Source organism: Pelmatolapia mariae, linkage group LG3_W, assembly GCF_036321145.2.
Source record: "Pelmatolapia mariae isolate MD_Pm_ZW linkage group LG3_W, Pm_UMD_F_2, whole genome shotgun sequence".
Taxonomy (NCBI): Eukaryota; Metazoa; Chordata; class Actinopteri; order Cichliformes; family Cichlidae; genus Pelmatolapia; species Pelmatolapia mariae.
Window position 1 is genome coordinate 41,694,090 of NC_086229.1, and position 25,918 is coordinate 41,720,007.

A 25,918-nucleotide genomic window follows, 5' to 3' on the forward strand; every position below is an offset into this window, starting at 1 on the left:
TTGTCTTTATACAGCACGCTTTTAGCCTTGTGGGTTTTGTATTTCTTTTTAATGCTTGGACAATCACGCTTGATATGTCCTTCCTTCCCACATTTGTAACATCTCCATCAGTCGGAGCTGTTTGCTCCCCCTGTTTTTGATCCACTCTGCTCATTTCTATTCATCTGAGATGACATAGCTGATGCACTACTGGACACAGTGGTGTTGTCAGTAAGCACTCGCTTTTGTTCCTCATTTATCAAGGCTTGTTGAACAAACTGTAGTGTCAGACTGTCCATCTTTGTCTCCAAAGCAGTAACAACAGTTGCATAGCTGGGTGGCAAACTACCTAGAAGGGTGACAATTTGATCTTCCTCTTCAATTACAGAACCTATTGCCCCTAGCTGATCAGTAAATTCCTTCATCCTTTTTAAATGATCATTGAGATGTTCTCCTTCCTTCATTTCACACCGGAAGTACTTCTTCTTCAGAAATAGCTTGTTAGCAACAGTATCTCTTTCAAACTGTGCTTTTAGCATCTCCCATGCTTCTTTGGGGGTCTTACAGTTTGTTATCAAGTACAATTGGGGTGTACTTACATTCAGTACCAGCACTGAAAAAGCCTTTTCCTTCTTCCGTTCAAATTCAGCTCGTACTTGGGCATTAGCATCCGCAGCTAGCTGCTCCGTCTCCTGTACCATACCCCACAGTCCTTTTGCCTTCAACAGGTGCTCCAGTTGAAATTTCCACGTTGCCCAATTCTCCGGTCCGCTCAGCTTGTCAATAAACATTCTATCTTCCATTGTGAATCCCACAATCCTGTTTATGACTCCCAAAAAACGTGTTAGCAGCTTCCCTTGGCGACCTCTGGGCCCATAACCTGATGTTTTTAACGAACACCTTTTATTGCTTGTAATGCACAAACACACCAATAGAGGGCAGTAATATTCCTTCAACATACATTGTAAAATTACTATTACAACAGCCCACTCTCCGCGGCGAATGCTCCGATGCAGGAGAGGCAGCATGCGGAAGAACGCGGCGTCCCCGAGGCCCGCCCAGAGCCAGACGAGTCCCTGCAAAGACGCACTCTGTCTCCGCGAAGAGCCGCTGCTTCCCCCTAAGCTCCTCCGTCCAGCGAAGGAGCGCTGCCTCCTGCTGCTCGAAAAGTTCCGAGTCTGCTGGGTCCACAACGCGGGGTCGTGTAATTCTCTCAGGATTTGTGTCGTGGATGAGAGAAGGAGGACCCAAACGCTGGACTCACAGGTAGGTGAAGGTTGGTGTTTATTGTCGACGGAGTGAACAAACAGAACAGAAGTAGGAAATGGCTGGCTGGACGACTGACTGACTGAATGAATGAAAGACTGACTGACTGACTGACAATTCACTGACTGAACTGAACATGCGACGAGAACAACATCAACATCAATGACACGACAACGATCGGATGGAACTGAGGACTTAAATACACACTGGGTGATGAATGATGAGAAACCAGTGAGTACACAGCTGAACTTAGTCTGACTAATGATACATGGAAATAACTGGAACACGATACGCAGACGGTATGCTGGCACAGAAAACAGGAAGTGAGAAAGTAAATGTGGCAAACTAAACTGAACATGAACAAACTGAAATCACTGGGTCAACGACCCAGGAACCCTGACAGTCTGGAACTGGCCCTACAATTGGTGCTTTTTATTATTATTTTATGGTTTACTTTTGTTTTTGCTTCTGTTACAGTGCACTGAGATAAGAAATCTGAGAGGTGTGATCCATTGACCGGTGGTGATATTTTGTGAGTTCATGTTGTAAGAATCAGCTCTCATTTAACCAGGCCTGGAGGATTGAAGTGCTATGAAATATTCTTACCGAAAATATTCGCAAAGCGTGTTTCTCCATGATTATAATGGGCTTTGGAGAAATTCACTTATATGGGACATTGATCACATGAGATGGTAAGTCCTGAGTCTAAAAGGATTTCAGCGAGTCAATCCAGTCAAAAATCATAAAGAAGTGTCTTCTCATTGAGATGACGTGATATTGCTGTGAGTGAACACTCAGACACGTCCGCGTGAGACTCCACTATCAGCAATATCCGGTATGGATGTGTGTGAATGAATGTGTGACTGGACTGTGATGGACTGACGATGTGGACTAAAGGTTTGACTGAGTTGATACTGAGACAAAGACTACACCAACTTTAGGATTGGTAAATGTCGACAAACAATTCACCCAGCCTGTAATAAAAGGGTGGATGCTTTGTTTTGTTTTGTTTTTTGCAGGAGCAGGAGGACAAGAGAGACCAGAGGGGGAGACTGTAGCTTCACATGAGAGTGTGGAGCTGCAGACTGAACCCTTTGGTTGCTAATTTTGAGTTACTGATGTTTGCATTAAGAAAATTGTTTTATTGGCTGTGTTTTGAGTGAGGTATCACATTATATTGTTGGGAATGCCAAATGCTACAGTGAAGAAAACTTTTGATTTCACTCATGACTGGAATATGTTACTATTAACTAGAGATGGACCGATCCGATATTAGGTATCGGTATCGGTCCGATACTGACGTAAATTACTGGATCGGATATCGGTGAGAAATAAAAAATGTAATCCGATCCATTAAATATCAAAAAAGCACCTCACAAAACTTGCGACACGGCGTAACTCGGCTCATAACCGTAGCAGTCGGAGCAGTGTGCATCACGTGATGGAGCGGCTGTGTGTATTTGTAGCCTCGCTAGCAATCCAGCATTCATCTCCGAGGAAGTTATCCCAGACAGAAGTAAAGCAAGTGTGTAAGTTCATCTCTGAATGTTTGTAAAGCGTACCTGCGTTAAGCTTAACCACCGATATATGGAGCGTCTGCCTCTTCTCTCTCTCTCTCCCTCTCCTGCCGCTACTTCATGAAACTGCTTAATGATCAGCTGATCGGCTTTTCTGTCGCGAGTCCGTCTCTCTTGTTTGTTTTTGGCCCACTTTGCACCACAAGGAGGAAAACAGCAGCTGAACAACAGCAGCGCGTTTAAGCTTGATAAGCTGTTGTTAGAATTTATGTAATATTACTTTCTAGACCAGGATCCTTTTCTACGTAGCTGACGGCTGGTTACTGTGCAGGGGCGGATCTAGCAAAGTTTTGCCAGGGGGGCCGATAGGGCATTAACAGGGAAAAGGAGGCACAAAGACATACTTTTCTTTCTTATTCTCATTTAAAATGTCTAGCTTTTAATAAATAATTATCTGAATCTTACACCCAAAGTTTTAATCTGATGTAAAATGTATAGAAGTCCATTACTGTATATAGTAACTGTTAAATGTCTAATATACCCCAGTAAGCTATAGTACTTTTTCCTTTGGGAAGATACCATCTGTGCAGTCTGCAATTTTGTAGAAGAAAGATGTTGAATCTATTTAATTATTCTTGAAAAATAATTTATTTCTGTGCATTTTTTTTCAAACTGCATCAAATTAAAGTTGATTATGTTGATTAAGCATCATGAGGTGGAGGGTGGGGGGTGGTTCCCTTTTTTTTTTGCTGGGAGTTTGCAACCCTATTAGTTAGGTTGCTTAATATTTCTGCTAAGTACTCTTTAAAATACCAGAATAGGGAGGATGGAGTAGGTTTAAGTTTATTAGATTGATCAGTATTGCTGAACTATGAAATATTTTGGGTGCAGTGTATTTTTTACATACAGGTATAACAGAATAGCTTTAGTGTTGTTGTTTATTTAAACTTGAGTATGAACTTATACAAAATGCAGCAAGATATAAAAAAAAAACAGTTTTATTGATTAAAAAACACACTATATCGGATTAATATCGGTATCGGCAGATATCCAAATTTATGATATCGGTATCGGTATCGGACATAAAAAAGTGGTATCGTGCCATCTCTACTATTAACCACAGCAGGCCACTGTAAGAGGTCAATAAAATTTTATAGAGGAAAACAGCCAAAACCAAAGGAGTATTTATGAATAACACAGGGGAATGGTAGATTTGTCACATTCAAAATACAGTTATGTAATAATAAACACTGGTCCATGTGATCTAGGTTCTCCCTTAAAATAGACAATCATTAAAAGAGTAGAATACAATCGACAGGTGCATGTGGATGTGGTACTGCAAAGAAGAAGAGCAAAGCAATGAAGGAAAACCCATTGTGTTTAACTCAAAACACAAATAAATCTCTAAATTCAAATTAAAATGTGCCAATTACACTCAGAGGATCAACATGAAATCAAAATATATGCAAATTTTGTATGAAGCACATGACTGATAACTGTTCTGTCATGAGCTTTTGTTTCCTATAGCACCCACTTGACCACACCATGAGTTTTCACGCCAAAGGAGGGTAATTGCAAATGTTCGAGGGAGGAATATCACCAAAAGTGGGAAAGGTAAGCCCTGATGGGGGTGATAACACAATAAATTTCACTTATGGCCAAAATTCTTAAAATTTTGACAAGCATAAAATTTTCCAAAACTTAGAGACAGAAAGGAGTTCTGGATAAATATAATTTGGCGTTGCCGGATTTGTTGCCGTTAAGTCACCTTTGATAGTCCAGACTAGGATGGCGTTGGACATCCTCAGGGTGGAAAAGGGTTGGTGTGACCAAGGTGTGGTTTGACTTGTTGTATGTACATTTCAAAATGATACAGCTCTGGATGGGCCAGTTACCAGGGCATGGAAGGATGACAGACATTAAATGAGGAGAAGGAATTTTCTGGGATTGAAGATCCTCTGGGTAAGTGGTTGACTAAAGCGTGCATAAAATAAGAGCTATCATTTTGTTATTGATTGTTAATTGATTGATAATTTGCCACATTCACAGCTGTATTAACTTGTTGTGGACGCAGTCTATTTCATGTTAAAGGACTGTAATTAACAGATTGAAAACAGTGACACTAAGAGAAGAATATGCAGTGCCACACTATCAGATGCCAGTGACGGTTGGGCTCAGTGATGAATCAGGTGAGCTGGATTCATGGCTGAATTTGTCGCAGTTTGCCAAGGCAAACTGCGTGGAGTGTGAGGAGTGGACCCAGGTGCAGACATTCTAAAACTCAAAACTTAACTGATGATGAGCTGTTTATTCAGGCAGACTGAACAGTACAAAATAAAAGGGCAAAAACAATGCAAATTAAGAAATAACCTAAACTGGGTAAACTAGAAAGGAAGCACAAACTATGAAAACCCTGGCAAACAGAAACACAAACAAAACTCTAAACATGGCAATGATGAGGAGGATATATGAAAACCTGAACGCAGGACATGGCATGGGAATAACACAGACACAGGCTCAAGGCCGCAACATAAAAGAAGATGAATACCAGTTTGTGGGATGAGAAGAGGCTTTATCTTAAAATGGACAACCAGGTTGGCTAAAAATGGCTGGTGGCACTAAGGCAAACACAACAAAAGAGATGGACAAAATGGTGAACGGAGAACTAAACTATACTGGGAAAACTAAACTACTGACCCTGAACAGAAACACAAACCTGAACACGAATAACAGTGAGCAGAAAACAGATGACGGTTGGGCAGCAGGGAAACACACGGATGAGACATGGTGGATACACAGACGGACCGGCCAAACTACAAAGACAGAGGACGCGACTTAAATACACACAGGGAAACACAGGGAGATTACACACAGGTGGGGAACACAGCTGGGAATAATCAACAAGACGAGACAGAGGTAAAACTGAACACACTCACATGAGATGCAGACCTTCACAATAAAACAGGAAACGAGAACTCTACACCAAGACGCAGACCTGACACTGAGAGACAGAATGACACATGGACCCTGAACTAAACTAAACGTGAGATACAACCGAGAACAAAATCCTTAACATGACATAAAACAAAACACTGACAACATTAAATCATAACAAGAACTAAAACTCAAAACACTGGGTCATAAGACCCAGGATCGTGACAGAATTAAGACATAAATTCCCGTGCTGTGGTCAGTGAGGGGAAAACAGTGGGGGGAAACGGAGTTGCAAAGGTGAAGTTGATATTAACACACAGGTTTTGTTTCTAGGTAGTTCTGCAGATGCAGGCTCTGGGCGGAGCCAGGGGTTTAACAGACCTAACATGATAATTAAACTGATTTCATTACTCAACACAGGTTTGCGGGGCTGGAGCAAAGCTACTCGAGAGGAGAATTTCTGATGTTTTCTGAGAAATTATGTCACTAATCTTTTCTTTTTATTTCTAGCTCTGATGAATTGACACAAAAGGCGGAAATTCGAGTTTTAACATGAAACAATGGTTTTTATGATAATTTGTATGACTTTATTTGTGTGTTTAATAATTTAGGTATGGTAAAACTTAAGATTATAATGACCCAAAAGTTTCCAGACTTTTTCTAGAGAACCAGTGAGAAGCATACATCATTTCACATGTTAAAATGTGTGAAAGGGGGGAAAATGTTAAGATTGAGAATGTTTTATAGTTATTTTCATACACACATTGCAAATGTGCTCATGAGAGCTGGCACTCAGTCTTTTGAAGGTCATAAGCTTCGTTCGGCGTGACTGTCTGGACTGATAAATTGTAGGAAATGACTTAGAGTGCAGAGGGGTAAATGCAAACATGCTTACACACATAGATGATGATTAGAATAAGTCTCTGGGTCAGAGAGTCCTGAACATGATATGCTAAACCAACTTTGAATCATTAGAAGAACAATGGACAACAACATTAGACTAGAAAATTTGCATTTCCTGCGAAAATGCTGTGTGGATGCCTTAACGGTGAAGCTGTCTGCTGAAAAGCTGAAAAGTTGCAAAAAGTTGCATGGTGGTGGAAAAAAAAAAGTCACCCTGAGCAGGATTTGAACCTAAGCCCTCCTAGTCCAAAAGCAGCTACTTATCTCACTGAGCCAAACGCATTCACACAAAGAAGAGGTGGAGAGACTGATAATGCTGCTGAAATTATCAGAAGCTGCTGAGAATTGTGCTGATGAAAGGTGAAAAGGCTGACAATTTTGCAGAAAAGAGGTGAATCAGCAGAGTTTCTGCTGAAAATATTTTTTTTTCTGAAAACAGACAAAAAAACCTGGAATTTGTGCTGAAAAGGGGTGAAAAAAATGAAAATTTTGCTAAAAAGTGGTGAGGAAGCTAAAGTTTATTAAATCAAAGTATTTGTGCCAAAACATAGTGTTTCTGCCATATTGTGTTAATTGTGCCACAAAAGTTATTACATTAAAACATGAATACGGATTAAAGATGAAAGAAACTGGCAACAAATTCCTCCACTACAAACCAGTCTGATACTACTACTTTGCAGTGTCCATGTTTACTAAGGCACTACCCAAAAGGTGCCACAAGAGGGCACTCCAACACAAGAGATGACCTATGTACACTGATGCACTTAGTAACAGTCAGCCTCCTACTTTGCCACTACGTAATACAGCGGAAATACAGTAGCAGAAATACAATGTTTTTGCAGAAACACTGTAATTTCACTCAAATACTATGAAATAGCAGTAATACTATGATTTGGCAGAAATACTATGTTTCAGTACAAATACTATGACAAAGCAGAAATACTATGACTTAGAAGTAATACTATAACAAAAGGGATTCCTCAAAATACTATGAAATTGCAGTAATTCTATGATTTGGCAGAAATACTATACTCCGTACAAATACAATGCTTTGATAAAAATACTATATTTTGATTTTAACTCTATGATTTGAAAAAGATGAAAGCATTGAAAAAGGTGAAAAGGCTGAAATGAGCAGAAAAGAGATGAATGAGCAGAATTTCTGCAGAAAAGAGGCAAAGAAGCAGAACGTTACGCTGAAAAGAGGTGAATGAGCAGAGTTTCTGCTGAAAAGAGGCAGAATTTCTGCTGAAAAGAGGCAGAAGGTTCTGTATGTAGAAAAAGAAACACGATGAACCATGTGTGAAATAAATAAAGAAATTAAATGAAAGAACAACCTGATTCTGCTCAAATTCACCAATCAGAGCTACTGCCTCTGTCTGCTTCATTAGGCTGGGTACTTGTATGTATTTTGGTCCATATTAGAAAAGCTGCTAAAATTATAAAACTTTGCAGAATTGTAATAAATGATCAATATAAATGACAGGTCTGTGATAGTGTTTAAATTTGTAATGAAAATAAATGTTGAAGCAAGGTGGGATTGAACCCACGACCTTTGAGGTGCAGAGCCGTGTCATTAGTGATTGCGCCACCTGGCAAGGGGACGGGCGGCTGAAATACAGACATTTGGGCAATCAGAAAATAGATCGCGGTGAGCGGCGAAAAGCGCCGTTTTTTGGAGTTACAAAACGTCGTGTAACTCAAAAACTAGGAGGGCTAGCAGCATAATTCTTTTACTGGGTGAATCAGCGGACTTTGGTGTATTTGGACTGTGATTTTCATAGCTCTTTGTACCTCCGTCGCGGAGCTATGACGAGAGAAGAAACGGCTTCATTTTCAGAGTGTGAGAACTGAGAGGAGGACAGATTTCCACCCCTCAAACAAACGTAATTTATGGCTCAACGGTAAGATGAATGTAAAAACTGCTTCCACTGTGAGTGTCAGGAGTGTCTGAAGATATATTGGCACAAGCCTCATGTCCTAACTTTGCTTTGTTAATGAGATATGGCGATTTAAAAATGCCTCCCGTTACAGAATTTCAGCTCTGAATTTCAAAACCTCCGTATAGACTTTGAATGGGGCTTTGTCAGACCTTGTGTCACTCCGAGGGAAATTGCGAAAAAACGGTAACTCTCACAATAAAGATAGTAACATTGTCTGAAAGCCAGCAAAAATACCTACGTTTTGATGTATAATTTGTGGGGGTTCAGTGGAAATTGAGCAAGTAGCAAGAAGTTGTTCGGACATGAAGCGAAAATTCAGAACAGACCAGCACTCACTCTGAGTTAATTGCATAGCAACCATAGCAACGCATGCATTTTCTGAAAAATCACAATTTTGCAACTGAAAACTTAAAGAGGTATAAAATTAAAACGGTAGAACATCTGAAAAAGCTGAATCACACAGGAATAGCCCAATAATCTGAGAACATTTTAAAGTTTGAATGGAGTTTCTAGGTGAAAGTATGAGGAAGCAGTTAAGTTTCAAAACCAAGCAAGTTTTAGCAGAATTGTGGAAGTTTCCCATTCATTTCAATGGGACAAATTAAAGGAAAAAAGTGTAATATTTTAAAAAGTATAATAGTAATAAACACCAAAAGTCATAGCTGGAATTAGCAGAAAGAGCAGAACAGTTTAGAGTTTGAACGGAGAAAATCGGCTGAAAACTGAGGGAGTAGTTAAGTGCCAAAAAACGGGGTAGCAACTAGATTATGGTGGAATAAAGAATAAAGAGAAACAGGAACTCAATAGTGTGGAAGCCCTTTAGGGCATCCACACAACTAGAAAGCGAAAATTTCAGAAGAAATTTTAAGTGTGCCTATGCCGCTGGTAATCAATGTAGTTTGCCATTCATACAGCTACAGAGAGCAAAACTCAGCAGAGCAGCCATTCTCCACCATGAACTATGGTAAAAACAAACACCGCTCGCGCCTCACAGATGACAGCTTACAGTTTTGGGTAAAGATGAAGTGACTTTGTACAGCCCCGATTTGCAGACGCTGTGCACATAGTTTCATGAGCAGAAGTCCCATTGTACCACGGCAGACCCGACAATGTTTGCATGAACACGCTTTGAAGCATTACGTTATGGACCACTTTTCACACATGGTTGGTGTACCCACACAGCCGGCTGTAGTTTTTCAACTCACAGCCTGACACACACCCAAAAAACAGCCGAGAGAGCACAGACTACGCCAGAGAGGCGTGATTGCAGATGCCGCTCAGGTGGGTCCACCTCCCCTGCAGCGGCACTGCAGACCACGCCCCGCCACACACATCAATCACGTAAAATAAATATTTATGCACTTTTGCATTCACTTTTTGTTTTTTGTTATTTTTACACAGTGTTCTGAATGATTAACAATGGTCTACAGCCAATCTTGTGTATTATTATACAAACTTTGGTTGTAAGATGCCCTACCTGGCCCCCTGGCAAAAGCTTTGCTAAATCCGCCCCTGCACAGTTACCAGCTGTCAGCTAAATAAAAAAGGAGCTTGGTGTTTATTTCTCTCAGAAACAGTTCATAACTTCCCTTCAACTCATTCATGTCACCTAAAAAAAAGGTAAACCTGTTTCTCCATCACCAGTTCAGCTCTGATGATTCGGTAAGGTCATCTCCTGGTTTCCACCAGCCACTTCTACAGCTGTGGCTCCAGCAAACATCAGCTGATACTAGAAATTAAAATCAAATGAATTCTAACAACAGCTGATCAAGCTTAAACGTGCTGTTGTTGTTTAGCGTGATAAACAAACAAGAGAGAAAAGCCGATCATTGATCAGTTTCATGACTGAAGTTTGAACAGGCGAGAGAATGACAGGGGAGGCTGTCATAAAGTTCAACATCAGTAACTTAGCGCGCACACAGCTGTATAGAAACTCCGTCGTGCTAGCTAGCACGCAGTACGAGTTATTATAACTGATTGTAAAAAGTCAGCACAACGAAAATAAACTACACCTAAACTCGGTTTATATCTGACCCAAATAGAGTGCAGTTCATAACTTCTTACCTGAAATTCAGTTCATCTCACGCTCTGACCGGCAGCCGCCTGCTTCTCCTGCCTTCGGTTTCCCTGATCCACGATCTACCACCGGTCGATCGTTCCCTGCATGCTCTGTCTGACACACACCGGTGGATAGCTGCCCTCGGTTGTAGCTCCGTGTCAGCGACCACCAAACAACTCAGTTATTTTTTCCACATCGACCAGCATCTGGACAATCCACCGCCTTTCACTGTTTGTACCGTTACTAAAAAAAAACCCTCATCGGCTCATAAAAACGAAAAATAAGTCCAGCTATAACCCTGAGTCAAAAAGACAGCCAACTCCGGTTAGCTAGCTAGCTGTCTAGCTCTTTGCAGGCACCGAAACCATCAGAGCTAATATGGGATGTCTTGGTAACACGAGCAGATATTTGAAGTTTACATCTGGCCAATCCACCACCTTTCACTGTTTATACCGTTACTAAAATGAATAAATAAATAAATCATCTGTCCATATAAACGAAAAATAAGTCCAGCTGTGACCACGAGACTTTACGAAGGACCGGGTGTGAAACCAGAGTAAGCCGCTCTCACTGTCATCCAGGCCGGCTGTAGCTTGTTAGCAAAGCCGCGCTAGCCACACTAGCCAGCTAGCCTCAAGCAGAAACGACATCGTCAGAACATTGTCGCTAATATGGGATGTTTTGACAAAACGAGCAGATATTTGAAGTTTACACACCTATATTCTCGCCTGAAAATATCTTAAAAGTTTATTTTGTGACCTAGAAACAGTATTAAGAGGAAAATAAAAACTAAGTGATGGCCGCCATTGTTTGACTCGGCAGAGGCGTGCTATGAATTGTGGGATATTGAGTTTTCCACCAAGCATTACCGTAACTTTTGAATGATTTGCGCAACCTTAAAAATTCCAATGGCTCCTGAAAGCAGCGACGCTGTGCGCACCGTTGATATTGTCATCATTACGGTAATCCAAATAAGGGTAGACAGGCCGTACTACTCCCGGCATACCACTAGAGAGAGCCAACACACCACAAATGAAGTTTGAAATTTGTATCAGTGGGACCAAAAGATGGCGCCAACACACCACAAATGAAGTCTGTTTCTATGGCGCCAAAAGAAGAATCTTTCTAAATTTGCACTAAAATATTAATATTTAAAAAACTATAAAAGTCATAAACACCAAAAGTGTATACCATACTAGTCCAGCTCCAGCCGCACAAAATGATCTAACATATGTAACCCTATTGTCAAAACTGTTTGGCAGAGAAGCGCGGGAAAATTTTCACTAAAATATTAATATTTAAAAAACTATAATAGTCATAAACACCAAAAGTCATAGCACACCATTCCTGATCCAGCCGCACAAAATGAGGTAACATATATGAAGCTTGTCTCAAAACTGCGAGGCGAGATTCGCTGCAAAATTTCAGGCGGAAACTGAAGAATAATAATAATAATAAATCCGACGAATAGTAATATGTGTGCCTCTTGGCATAGGCACACATAATAAAGTTTAAAGAGAAACAGGAACTCAATAGTGTGGAAGCCCTTGAGGGCATCCACACAATTATCAAGGCTAGGCAGAGAGGTGTTTTTCTGTTTTCTGTCTCGTACAGATAAAGGCACAGACACCAGATGAGGTCACGGAGATATGAGGATCCTTCGCAGCAGAGACAGACACGGAGACTGCCAAGACAGCAACTGGGGTCAAGTGTCATGCAGTTTGGGCTCCTGCTAGTCACCTCGAGAGGATCCCAGAACCACAGCAATAACCACGAAGGGATTGGCGGAAATCCAGGAACACCAGACCAAGGAGGTTCGAGAGGCTCTTGGTAAAAAGGGGGGACACAGTGACCCCAGAACACACAGATCTTTTGAAATAGGGGCAGAATAATTCCCTGATCTATGCAACAACTGAAGGGTGGTTTAACCCCTGAGGTCGAAGAAAGAAGAGGAGCAGAGAATCACCCGACTGGAAGACACTGGTAGCTGCAGCAATAAAAATAAAGGTTAAAAGCTCCTCGGACAGAGGTTCTAGTCTGAGTACGTTCGTTTGAACGCTTAAGGTAGCACCATGATGAGTGTGGGGAGAACTGGAGAGTGATGGGAGTGTCATCTGTAACTATTGTTGTTGTTGTAAATATTGTTTTTCTTGCATCTGAATTGCAAGAGAGGTGTAATTTAAGGTGTAAGTGATCTCTTGAAAATAAGATCAAAGGGGGAATTGTGAGATTATTATACTATTTTATGTCACCCTATACTTTGTAAAGTATAGGGATATTTTGTTGCTGTTTATTGCTGCTATTTTTATAATCATCATTACCATTCCATTAATAACAGAAGCTATGCTAGAGCTGTGGTTGCGGGACAGCACCTGGGAGAAGATGGAAGCCAGTGTTCTTTTAATTGTGTTAAAAGTTGTCAACAGAACATTTGTGGTTTTGAAACTGATACATGTAATGACGTAGAGAGGGCGTCAGTAAACATACCTCGATGCTATAAAACTATTGCTGTGTTGTTGTTGAGATGAGATCTGATGCTGTTTGTATACAGTGGATATCTCCCACGCGTGTGTTCATTAAAAATCATCGTTTGACTCCACCTGGCCGGATCAGTGTGTTATATGGATTTCCTCCTGTATCCCTCCTTAATTTTGAATCTTAACAACTTCTAATCAAAGAATTGTTGAATTATTATATGGCTATAGGCCACATTATGCATAAGAAATACTGTTTTCAGAGAATCATGGCCTTATTTATCTGATTAGAAAGAACATGTTTAGGTTTTATGACTGTGGAAGGGGAGCCAAAGCGATAAGAATGTGAGAAACGGTCAGACACTTTGAGATCTGGCAGACACCCTCCTGTCCACATCTCCCCTTCGGATGGTTAATGCTCAAAAGTGTTGTATGGAATAATGAGAACTGTATGGAATACAGAGATTGTTGATTGAGCATTTATACACTGAGTGTTGTTCTTCCTTCAGCCCAAAGATCAAAGAATTGAAAGAATTTAACAAGACCCAGCAGGTCAGCTGATCTGTGGACTGCACCAGCATCTTTAACTAAGTGTGAGAGGTGAGCAGTCTTTTGAAGCCTTTACTGTCTGATAGTGATGTTTAAACGATGGCTCAGAGCAGGATCATTATTTTGCTTTTCTTCTATTATTATGTTTAGCTTCAGCTGAAACACATCTACAATGCTGGAAGTGCCTATCTCACCACCAGCCTGTCTGTGAACATTCACTTTTTAACCATTTGTGAAACAATAAAGGTTTAAATCTGAATATTCATCAATGTTAGTGCAAACACCTCTAATAGGTTGCTTTAGCGTTTCCAAGTAATAGCTTCCCTTGGAAGTCCAGGCTTCTAAAACCATCCTAATTTAACAAGCACTACAATCTAGAGGAGAGCTCACTAACAGGTGTGACTGATAAAATTTGACCTGCAAGGATAATCAGGTTTATTTGTATAAGGACAACCAGGGAAGACATGGACATCAAGTCTGTCAGGCTGCCTGAGTCCCCTCACCTACATCACCTCAAAACTCTGCATTATCTACTGAGTAAGACTCAGAGGATCAGGGATCAGAAGTTCTAAAAAAAGAAGAAGAACCAGACTTCCTGTATACAGGTCTGTGGGCTTACTGATCCACAGTGTCAGCACAACTTTCACATCATATTCATCTCAGCACAACTTAAACTTGGTGACTGACCTCAGAGTTTCAAATCGACATCGTGGATTCTCCAGAAGAACACACAGCTGCTTCACTCCTGAATCCTGCAGGTTGTTGTAGTCTCCACTCAGGTCCAGCACTCTGGGATGCGCGGGGTTGGATTTCAGAGCTGCTGCCAGATAATCACAGCTGATTTCTGACAAACCACAGCTCCCCAATCTGTATAAAGAATGAAAGTTATGCATTTATTAGACAAAGTGTGTGCTTGAAATCATTCAGTGTTTCATAAACTGTTCAGAGCTGAAGAAGGTTCAGGATGTAGAAGTTTAGAAAATGGAAACTTGAAAAAGTCGTGTTTTTCCTTCCAGGAACCACATGGCTTCACTTTTAAAAGTAAAGTGTGAAAGAAATGGACATATTTGAAGTCCAACACCTTTTTTCCAGTAACATTATTAAAGCAGACAAACTACAAGCTCATTTTCATTCCAACAAGTCATCTTCTGAACTGGACTAACAACACTGGTCTCTATGTGCAGCTGGCTGTGAGACCAGTGCTCAGGGACCGTCTACAAAGCGCAACACTGAAAGAACATCACACACTCATTTGCTTCCAGCACTTTCACACAAACATCTACTGTCATTATTTTTACCAAACTCTGTGGATGCTTTATTGGAAATTCAAATGTGATTCAAATGTTCAGATAAAAGAGGGTTATGAGGAAATATGATGAAATGTTGTGTATTAGCAGGAAGTTATTGAATCATTTTCCTCAGAAACCAAACAAAATGATTGACAAACACGTTCTTACAAACTCGGTGTTGGACTTTGATCAGCAGGATAACTTGATGTTTAAAGGCATTTTAGTCTCGCTGTATGAGAGTCAAGTTATTACTCAATATTTATGGATGATGTTCTAAATGAGGCTCAAATATGTGACAGACATTTAATCCCATTTCTGTTTGGCCTCATCCTGGGCCGGATTATCCAACACACACTCTGACCACAGGCCCAGGGGCCACGCACAGCTGGGCTCCATCCAAGAGACAGAAAACTAACCAACACAATAATAAAGAGCAGCATTTGATTTTCTTACATTTTATCTCTTCAAGCCAAACATAGTAAAAACATGAGCATACATATGTTTTCTGATAAAACAATGTATTTACAGCTGTATTTTACGATGTCAGCTGGTTCCTTTTTTATACTTCTACATAATTACACTTACAACAAGACTTATCATTCCCGTTTTCACTGTCAGGCACGACCACAATTCACTTCAATAAAACTTAAGCTTTCATATTTTGATCCAGCGATGTTAGCCATTTCCCCTGTGTACACTCCAAGCTATGCTAAACATGTCCAGTGCCTGTCTCTGTGCAGCATTTAATCTGATGTGAATAAGGTAGAAATGGAGGAAGAAGAAAATGACTGCACCAATAAACATACAACTATCAACACAAATGGTGAGGTGGTGGTTAGTTATTATTGTTGTTGATGAGCCCCTACATTCAAATATATTCTCCAGCAAGAATAGTGTTTGTGTTCCTAAAAGGATTTCATGAATGTGTTATTGTTCATGTCATATCTGTATGAAACGAACAGGAAGTGAGGTTTATCCTTCATTATCACCGTTCCAGCATGTAAACCTGAGATTTGTGTGGAGCAGCTGACCTGTACGATGTGCACAATACAAACATTACATGGCAACATTCAGTAACACTTTGATTGTTACAGATTGAACAGAGAGAAGTCGCTCACTGTGAATGCAGCGATGAGACAAAAAAGCTCTGCTCATTTTTGGCACTGCGATAACAGCTTTGATGTTCCACTTACACTCGTTCTGATAGCATCCTGAAAATAAACTATCATAGGAGCAGCTATCACAGCCACAACAAGCAAACGACACATTTTTATTTCAGTCTTAGATTTCAGTAGAGATCATTCAAATGACTGGAGCTGTTGTAGCACCGACCAATGTAGCTAATATTCAAACAAGATCAAAAGGGTACTGCAGTACTGTGGGCGGGGCCCGGGACTTCTAATTTAGTGACTTGAAATGGAATAACAGTTCAGATATCACAAAATGTTAGTTATTTAAATGAATCCCAGTGTCTGCACTTAGTAGAATGACACCTTTCAGCATTTAATCCTACTTAGAATATGTTTCCTGCATCACTGAAAAATCTTTGTCATGTGTCACACTTAACTCACACACACCACTTTAAATGACATAAACTACTTGTGAAAACAATCTGGTTAAACTTCAGAAACAAAGACTCACACACCTATTCTGCAGCCCAGAATCAGAGTCCTTTAAATTCACATCAAATGTTGCAGGCCAGTCCATATTTGTAAACCTTTCACTTCCAAAGCAAACAGGAAAGTAAAAGAAGAGTGCAGTAGAGTGCATGCAGTAGTTTTACTTATGAGCCCCTGAGATATCAGCTGTCAGAGCTAGTATGTAGTATTAGTGATGAAACAGTGAGGAAATTGTTGAGGGGAACGATGAGGGGATACTGCAACTATAAATCCTGACCTGAGAATTTCCAGTGTACAATGTAGACTCTGCAGTGCAGCAGACAGAAACTTAACTCCTGAATCCTGCAGGTTATTGTCACTCAGGTCCACTTCTTTCAGACAAGAGGACTGGGAGTTGAGAACTGAAGACAGAGCATCACAGCTTCTCTCTGAAAGGTTACATTGACTCAGTCTGAAAAAACAAACAAATAATTAAATCAGTCAAATTATTTTTTTTGAATGTCAGCATGCAAGACAATTAATGATTAATTAAATAGCTTCATTAAAACACAACTGTCCTTCTATATGAGCACTATATTGTGTGTGTTGTGGTGTAAACTCAGTGACACTTTAACTTCCAAAGCAAACAGGAAAATAAAAGAAGAGTGAACACGTGCAGTAGTTTTACTCATGAGCTCATGAGCAGTCAGCTGTCAGAGCTGGTATTATCAGTATTAGTGATGAAATAGTGAGGAGGCTGTTGAAGGGAACGATGAGGGGATACTGCAACAGCAGCAACAGAAACTCAGGAGAGAAAGCTGAAGTCTGGGTTCCTCTATGCTACAATGCAGGAACTCCAGCAATATTTAAGGCAAGATGAACAACTTTAATAATTGACCAACGCGTTTCAGCTTGTGGCCTTCATCAAGGTCATGATGAAGGATCCCGATGAAGGCCAACTTTAATAATTGGTCAATTATTAAAGTTGTTCATCTTAAGTGTTGCTGGAGTTCCTGCATTGTGAATTCTTTCATCCTCTCCATGCACCTTGGAAGCAAAGTGCTTGCTCATAGGGGGTCATATGATTGTTGGGTTTTTCTCTGTATTTATTATTGTGCTATCTACTGTACAATACTAAAGCGCCTTGAGGCGACTTTTGTTGTGATTTGGCGCTATATAAATAAAATTGAATTGAATTGAATTCAAACACAGTGACTCACACAGCTACTGTTGGAATTTAGTCATCTTTAATACAAATATACCTCATTATTATCAATCTCACAGCTACCTCATTAATATCAATCTCACAGCTACCTCATAATCAGCAGCAGCTCTGTTTTATACTTTAATCCACACGGGAGATGTTGTAGAGTAGTTTTAGAAGTAGATGGCTAGACTCAGACACTATTAAACATTACAGAGAGGTCCCTTCTCTAAAGAATGTGAAGGGGAGATGCCTTACTAGTGGAGGCCTCAGAAGGTCTAAAGTTTTAAGACTAGGGAAACAGGGATGCAAATACTTGGGTTACAGAAGCCCCCTTTCTTCTTTCTCTTTATGCAGGTGAAACATGTAAAACTATTTAGTCAATAGCCATAGTCACTTACAGACTGGGCTACAACATGGGGACTGGCTATGATGATAAATGAATAACCTGGACCAGTATCTGGGCAGACAGGAGAGCCCTTTATCTGTTTCAGTTCTGCTGCTACAAGGACAGACAGAGAAAATGTTTCCTTATTTTATTAGATGGACATTTTGGATTTATTAAGCTCTCTTTATGGTGTTCTATTTAACTGATGCCTTGGTATATACATTGTTTTCTTGAGCAATGTTGTTTCTGTAACAACTTCTGGGACATATTAAATACTTCTCCCCTTGGAACACAACACCTGCCCAGTTTTATGTTGTTGTGTGTTTTTTTAGCTGGCAATGCTAAATCTGACCTCTTGATAATCTGAACAAGAAACTAACGTAAATCAGAGTCTGATATATGAACAAAGAGCTCTGTAAAAACCAACACAGAAAGGAAACTGAAGCTTTGATTGATGGAAGTGCTGCAGACGTGAAGATGTATTCTCACAGGACCCAATGTAATGTTAAGAAAACAGACTTTAAAAATATGTGCTGCAAAATTACAGATAATTTAATACAAATGAAAAACAAAACAAGCTATGAACCAATATCTGTCTACACAGGTAAACATTATGAATGAAAGAAACTTAAATCATAAGTTTCCTGAAATATGGATATGGACATTATTAAATACAATTGAACATGCATTGTGATTAATCCCCAGAAGACACCTTACCATGTAGTTTGTCACTGTTTTCTACCTGTGCATGAAACAAGGAAAGTAAGCACCCCACTGAAGTGACCAGAATCAGGAAACTGGGGAAACTTGGCAACAAAACAACATGGATATTGCATGAAGGTCATCTGATCAATCTAGCACATTGGGAGGAGCCAATGTGTCAGCAGTGGGAACCCCACAGTTTTGGTAAGAAGAGAATTACTGGCCATGGACTGAAACTTTATACCATAAATGCAGATAAAAGTGGCCACAATAAATATCCAAACCAGTCAATGTGTAAAAAGAGCTCAACGTGATCGGTGCTCACTAAGTCCTCAAATTCAATATTTCGATTGTAGCGAAATCGGAATGATGTATTTGTGTACCTGGCACTATGATTCTGAACACACCTGCCATTGATGGGACACTGACTCTTTTCTACTCTGTGAGTGAGAAATAATTCAATTCAATTCAATTTTATTTATATAGCGCCAAATCACAACAAAGTCGCCTAAAGGCACTTCATAGGTACAGAGAAAAACCCAACAATCATATGACCGTCTATGAGCAAGCACTTTGGTGACAGTGGGAAGGAAAAACTCCCTTTTAACAGGAAGAAACCTCCGGCAGAACCAGGCTCAGGGAGGGGCGGCCATCTGCTGCGACCGGTTGGGGTGGGAGAAGGAAAACAGGATAAAGATATGCTGTGGAAGAGAGACAGAGATTAATAACAGATATGATTCAATGGAGAGAGGTCTATTAACACATACTGAGTGAGAAAGGTGACTGGAAAGGAAAAACTCAATGCATCATGGGAATCCCCAGCAGCCTACGTCTATTGCAGCATAACTAAGGGAGGATGCAGGGTCACCTGGTCCAGCCCTAACTATATGCTTTAGATAAAAAGGAAAGTTTTAAGCCTAATCTTGAAAGTAGAGATAGTGTCTGTCTCCCGAATCCAAACTGGAAGCTGGTTCCACAGAAGAGGGGCCTGAAAACTGAAGGCTCTGCCTCCCATTCTACTTTTAAATACTTTAAGAACGACAAGTAGGCCTGCAGTGCGAGAGCGAAGTGCTCTAATAGGGTGATATGGTACTACAAGGTCATTAAGATAAGATGGGGCCTGATTATTTAAGACCTTGTATGTGAGGAGCAGGATTTTGAATTCAATTCTGGATTTAACAGGAAGCCAATGAAGGGAAGCCAAAACAGGAGAAATATGCTCTCTCTTTCTAGTCCCTGTAGGTTCTCTTGCTGCAGCATTTTGGATTAGCTGAAGGCTTTTCAGTGAGTTTTTAGGACATCCTGATAATAATGAATTGCAGTAGTCCAGCCTGGAAGTAATAAATGCATGAACTAGTTTTTCAGCATCACTCTGAGACAGGATATTTCTAACTTTAGAGATGTTGCGCAAATGGAAGTGTCAGGAGTGTCGTGTGTGGAGGCGAGGAAGAGATGACCCAAACGCTGGACTCACGGTGCAGGATAATGGGGTTTATTGTAGGTAGGTTGGATGAACAGAACAATAACTGAAATGGCTGACTGGGTGGACGACTGACTGAATGAACGAATGAAGGACTGACTGACTGAAGGACTGAATGGCTGGCTGACTGATCTGAACATACATGCGGAGAGACGACATTAACATCAATGACACGACAGTGAACGAGTAGAAACAGAGGACTTAAATACACAGACTGATGAGGATGATAATGAGAGACCGGTGAGTACACAGCTGAACATAATCTGGCTAATGACACGAGACGAGCTGACACAGGAAAAGCAGGAAGTGAGAACATGGAAGTGGCAAAATAAACTGAACATGAACAAAACTGAAAGCACTGGGTCAACGACCCAGGAACCCTGACAGGAAGAAAGCAGTCTTACATATCTGTTTAATATGTGCGTTGAAGGACATGTGCTGGTCAAAAATGACTCCAAGGTTCCTCACAGCATTACTGGAGGCCAAGGTAATGCCATCCAGAGTAAGAATCTGGTTAGATACCATATTTCTAAGATTTTCAGGGCTGAGTACAATAACCTCAGTTTTATCTGAATTAAGAAGCAGAAAGTTAGCAGCCATCCAGGTCTTTATGTCTTTAAGACATTCCTGCAGTTTAACTAATTGGTGTGTGTTACCTGGCTTCATGGATAGATAGAGCTGCGTGTCAGCTCTACATTTGCAAAATAAGAAGTTGGTTTTATGGTTGATACTCAGGCTCTGAATTTCGTTCTGACCTTCCAACCCACATCTGACCGCCTGGCTGTCCTCACTATCAACAGGACCATCAGAACCCACATCATAGTTGTCTGGATCAGTTGGAATCAGTGGCATCGTGAGGAGAACACCTGAGAGAAGCAGGCCTCTTTTTGGCCATATTGACTGCTGTCAAACAAATGGCCTGCTCATCGGTGTGTCACACAAAACATGCCACAGAAAACATGAACCGATCAATACTTCTGTTTTAAAATTAAAATAAATAAGTGATTGCAAAGAATCATCAGACAGTAATGAAGAATCTCCTTCCATCCAAAGATGAAGGAAAACTCGCCAATTCTAAAAAGCTCGGTTGTTTATAGAATAATATCATTCAGACTTTAAATGATCAGCAGTGATAACTTTGGATCCTGACCTGAGAGTTTCCAGTGTACAATGTGGACTCTGCAGTGCAGCAGACAGAAACTTCACTCCTGAATCCTGCAGGTTATTGTCACTCAGGTCCACCTCTTTCAGACAAGAGGACTGGGAGTTGAGAACTGAGGACAGAGCATCACAGCTTTTCTCTGAGAGTTTACAGCGACTCAGTCTGAAAAAACAAACAAATTAATTAAATCAGTCAAATTATTTTTTTAAATGTCAGCATGCAAGACAATTAATGATTAATTAAACAGTTTCATTAAAACACAACTGTTCTTCTATATCAGCACTTACTCCTTGTAAGCTCCACCTGCTCCACCTTCTGAGTCAGAAGACATGAAAACAAACTGTAAATCTAGTAGAAACATAATTTCTGACTCATGATTGGAAATGTAATCTTCTCAGATCCATTTGTACATTTACAGCCTGATACTGAAATATAGCAGTGGACAGCATTGTTGGAAAGGCTGTCAACTGTGTGAGGGAGCCCCCTTGTGGCGACAGAGCACAGCTGCACTATTGAGCACATGTTCCAGTGATCAGAGTTTATTTAAGCTAACACATAGCAAGAGCCACCTGGCAGACTGACTCAGCAGGGGATGTCTACACACGGTGTGAGTCGTGTGTGTCGCTAAAGAACTGTGAGTAGACGTGGAGCCCTGCCTGGAAAGGACAGTTTTAGTCTTTCATGCCAATTAGACATTTAGTGGATGTAGAAGTGCAATGTGTATTGACCTGTTCGCTATGTGGTAGTTCATAAGATAAGATAAGATAAGATAACCTTTATTAGTCCCACATGTGGGAAATTTGTTTTGTCACAGCAGGAAGTGGACAGTGCAAAAGTTATGAAGCAAAAATTAGAATAAAATAAAATAAGAATAAATACAGTATACAACTGTACAGAATAGAATAAAATAAAATACTATATACAGTAGAATAAAATAGAATAAAATATGCAATAAGATAAAAATAGAATACAAGTGCTATATACAACTCAGTAAAAATACAACGATACCAGAAAAGATTATTGCACATGTGTGAATGTGTGTGTTGATCAGTTGGAGTCTTTGTTGTGCAGTCTGACAGCAGTGGGGAGGAAAGACCTGCGAAATCTCTCCGTCCCACACCGTGGGTGCCGCAGTCTCCCACTGAAGGAGCTGCTCAGTGCTGTCACAGTCTCATGCATGGGGTGGGAGATGTTGTCCAACAGGGATGACAGCTTAGCCACCATTCTCCTGTCACTCACAACCTCCACTGGGTCCAGAGGGCATCCTAGAACAGAGCTGGCCCTGCAGATCAGCCTGTTCAGTCTCTTCCTGTCCCCAGAAGAGATGCTGCCGCCCCAGCAGACCACACCATAAAAGATGGCTGAGGCCACCACAGAATCATAGAAGGTCTTCAGGAGTCGGCCCTCCACTCCAAAAGACCTGAGTCTCCGCAGCAGGTACAGTCTGCTCTGCCCTTTCCTGTAGAGGGCGTCTGAGTTATGAGTCCAGTCCAGTTTGCTGTTCAGATGAACACCAAGGTACCTGTAGCTGTCCACAGCCTCAATGTCCATACCTTGGATGTTCAGTGGTTGCAGTGGAGGATGTTTGTGCCTGCGGAAGTCTACCACCAGCTCCTTTGTTTTACTGGCATTGATCTGGAGGTAGTTCAGCTGGCACCAGTCCACAAAGTCCTGAGTCAGTCCTCTGTACTCCTTGTCGTCCCCATCAGTGATGAGGCCGACTATAGCAGAGTCATCAGAGAACTTCTGCAGGAAGCACTGGGTGGAGTTGTGGGAGAAGTCTGCAGTGTAGATGGTGAAGAGGAACGGAGCCAGAACCGTTCCCTGTGGGGCCCCCGTACTGCAGACGACCCTGTCCGACACACAGCCCTGAGTCCTCACATACTGTGGTCGGTCGGTGAGGTAGTCCAGAATCCAGGTAGTGAGGTGATGGTCCACTCCAGAGTTCTCCAGCTTGTCCTTCAGAACCGAGGGAAGAATAGTGTTGAAGGCACTGGAGAAATCAAAGAACATGATTCTCACAGTGCTCCCAGCGGTCTCCAGGTGAGCGAGGGAGCGATGTAGGAGGTGAATGACGGCATCATCCGCTCCAATGCCAGGCTGGTAGGCAAACTGAAGTGGATCCAGTGATGAGCTCACAAGGCGCCGAAGCTGAGCCAGGACCAGCCGCTCCAGGGTCTTCATCAGGTGGGATGTCAGAGCCACCGGCCTGTAGCTGTTGAGGTCCTTGGGGCGTGAAGTCTTTGGCACTGGTACAACACAGGAGGTTTTCCAGAGCTGTGGGACTCTTCCCAGCCTCAGGCTCAGGTTGAAGAGGTGCTCCATCACACCACACAGTTGGTCTGCGCAGGACCTGACGACCCTCGAGCTGATGCCATCTGGACCCGCTGCCTTCTTGGCTTTAATCCTCCTCAGTTCCCTCCTAACCTGGGTGGTTGAGAGAGACAGGCTGGAGCCTTGTGTTGATTGTGTATTGGATGCTGTTGTTGGGGGTGGGGAGGAGTGAGCAGGGTGAATAGAGGAGGTGTGAAGTGTCTGAGGTGTCAGAGGTGGAACAGCAGCAGTGGGGGTGGGTGAGTCTGCAGCCGATGTTGAAGACTGCCTCATGGCTGAATCAAATCTGTTGAAGAAATGATTCAGTTCATTTGCCCACCTCACATCCCTCCCAGGCAGAGAGTTCTGATGTTTGTGGCCTGAGATGGTTCTGAGGCCTCTCCAGACTTCACCAACATTATTTTGCTGAAGCTGGTTCTCCATCTTCTGCCTGTAGCTGTCCTTCCCATTCCTTATCAGTCCCCTCAGCTCTCTCTGCACCCTTTTCAACTCCTCTTTGTCTTTGGATTTGAAGGCCCTCCTCTTCTGCTTGAGGACGGCTTTAATTTCTGGGGTAATCCAAGGTTTGTTGTTGGAGAAACACCGTACAGTCCTGGTAGGTACGGTGTTATCCACACAGAAATTAATATAGTCAGTAATACATGTAGTAAGGCTGTCGATGTCCTCTCCGTGGTCGTCACAGATCACCTCCCACACAGTCAACTCAAAACAGTCCTTAAGAGCCTCCTCGCTCTCCTCCGACCATCTCTGTACTGTGCGGGTGGCTGGTGGCTCCCTGCGCACTAAGGGCTCATACACAGGGACAAGGTGCACCAGGTTATGATCAGATCTGCCCAGGGGAGGGAGAGATGATGAACTGTATGCCTCTTCTGCATTGGCATACAGTAAGTCCAGTGTTTTATTGTCTCTGGTTGGGCAGGTCACATACTGGGTGAAGGTGGGCGGTGTGGAGTCCAGTGAGGCATGATTGAAGTCCCCTGATATTATGAGGAGGGCTCTCGGAGATTGTGTTTGCAGTCTGCTGACCACTGAGTGGAGAGTGTCACAGGCTGCATCCGCGTTGGCCGAGGGGGGGACATACGCTGTTATCGCGATAACATGCGAGAATTCCCGGGGCAGGTAGTACGGACGCATGCTAACGGCTAACAGCTCAATGTCTCTGCTGCAGAGTTGTTCTTTCACAGTGATGTGCCCAGGGTTACACCATCTGTCATTCACAAACACTGCCAGTCCCCCTCCTTTCCTCTTACCGCTCTCTCTCGTCCTGTCCGCTCGCAGCAGCTGGAATCCCGGTAGTGTCACGCTCGTGTCCGGAGTTAGCGGTGTTAGCCACGACTCCGTTAGCATCATGATGCTACATTGCCGGTACTCCCTCTGTGACCAGGTTAGCGACGTGAGCTCATCCAATTTATTGTGCAAAGAACGTACATTTCCAATAATTACAGAAGGAAGAGATGGTCGATAACGTCTCCTTCTCGGCCGACGGCGCTCCTTCCCAGCACGACACCCCCGTCTTTTCCTCCTCAGCTCACTGGGAATGTCAGGTCTGTCCGCCGGCAGTACCGCTGCGGGACGCAGCGCTAACAGCTGATCCTTACTGTAAACAAAGGATCCCTGCTCTGGGTCCCCAGACACGGGTGAAAAAAGTAGAAAAAAACTAAGAAAAACGACCAGAACTAGCACAAAACGGTAGAACATGGTTACAGAGTCTAATTACTAATACGTTAGTTATAGAAAAATACGAGAAGAAAAGATAAGAAAGAAAGAAACTCAGAATGAGCAGAGCTGCTGTAACAGGCTGCCGCACACGGGGGGCGCCGTGTGCGTGCTACTAATGCTACCTGTTATGCTACATACCTGCTAGCTGTAAGCTAAACGATTTGGTGTTTGTGATATATTGTTGTTGGGTGTATTGGCAATCAATGTCATGTACTGTAAGGGTTTGGGAGTAGTGTATGAAACTTGTGCATGTAGATGTTCATATAGGAATTCCCATTTGTAGTTCTGGTTAGATTCGAAGAACGTCAATGAATCATAATTAATGACTTAGATGTTTATTACATTCAGTATTCTGTAAATGTTCTGTTCACAGACCACACACCCATGCACCCCTAACTGCTCTGTAAGCCTGTGGTTG

General features: G+C 41.8%; 2 protein-coding genes across 2 annotated transcripts in view; one reads left to right on the top strand and one right to left on the bottom strand.

The window, feature by feature from the left end:
- The window catches only part of LOC134622834 (uncharacterized), an 822,926-nt gene that overhangs the window by 569,302 nt on the left and 227,706 nt on the right, over positions 1-25,918 (top strand). The gene's annotated exons all lie outside the window — the stretch shown is intronic.
- The window catches only part of LOC135932538 (NACHT, LRR and PYD domains-containing protein 9-like), a 46,906-nt gene that overhangs the window by 16,854 nt on the left and 4,134 nt on the right, over positions 1-25,918 (bottom strand). Inside the window, exons 4-6 of the mRNA XM_065470015.1 lie at positions 21,436-21,609; positions 16,810-16,983; positions 14,312-14,491 (exon numbers count right to left, since the gene is read on the bottom strand). Coding sequence (XP_065326087.1) covers positions 14,312-14,491; positions 16,810-16,983; positions 21,436-21,609 — 528 coding nt within the window. The remainder of the gene's footprint in view (positions 1-14,311; positions 14,492-16,809; positions 16,984-21,435; positions 21,610-25,918) is intronic.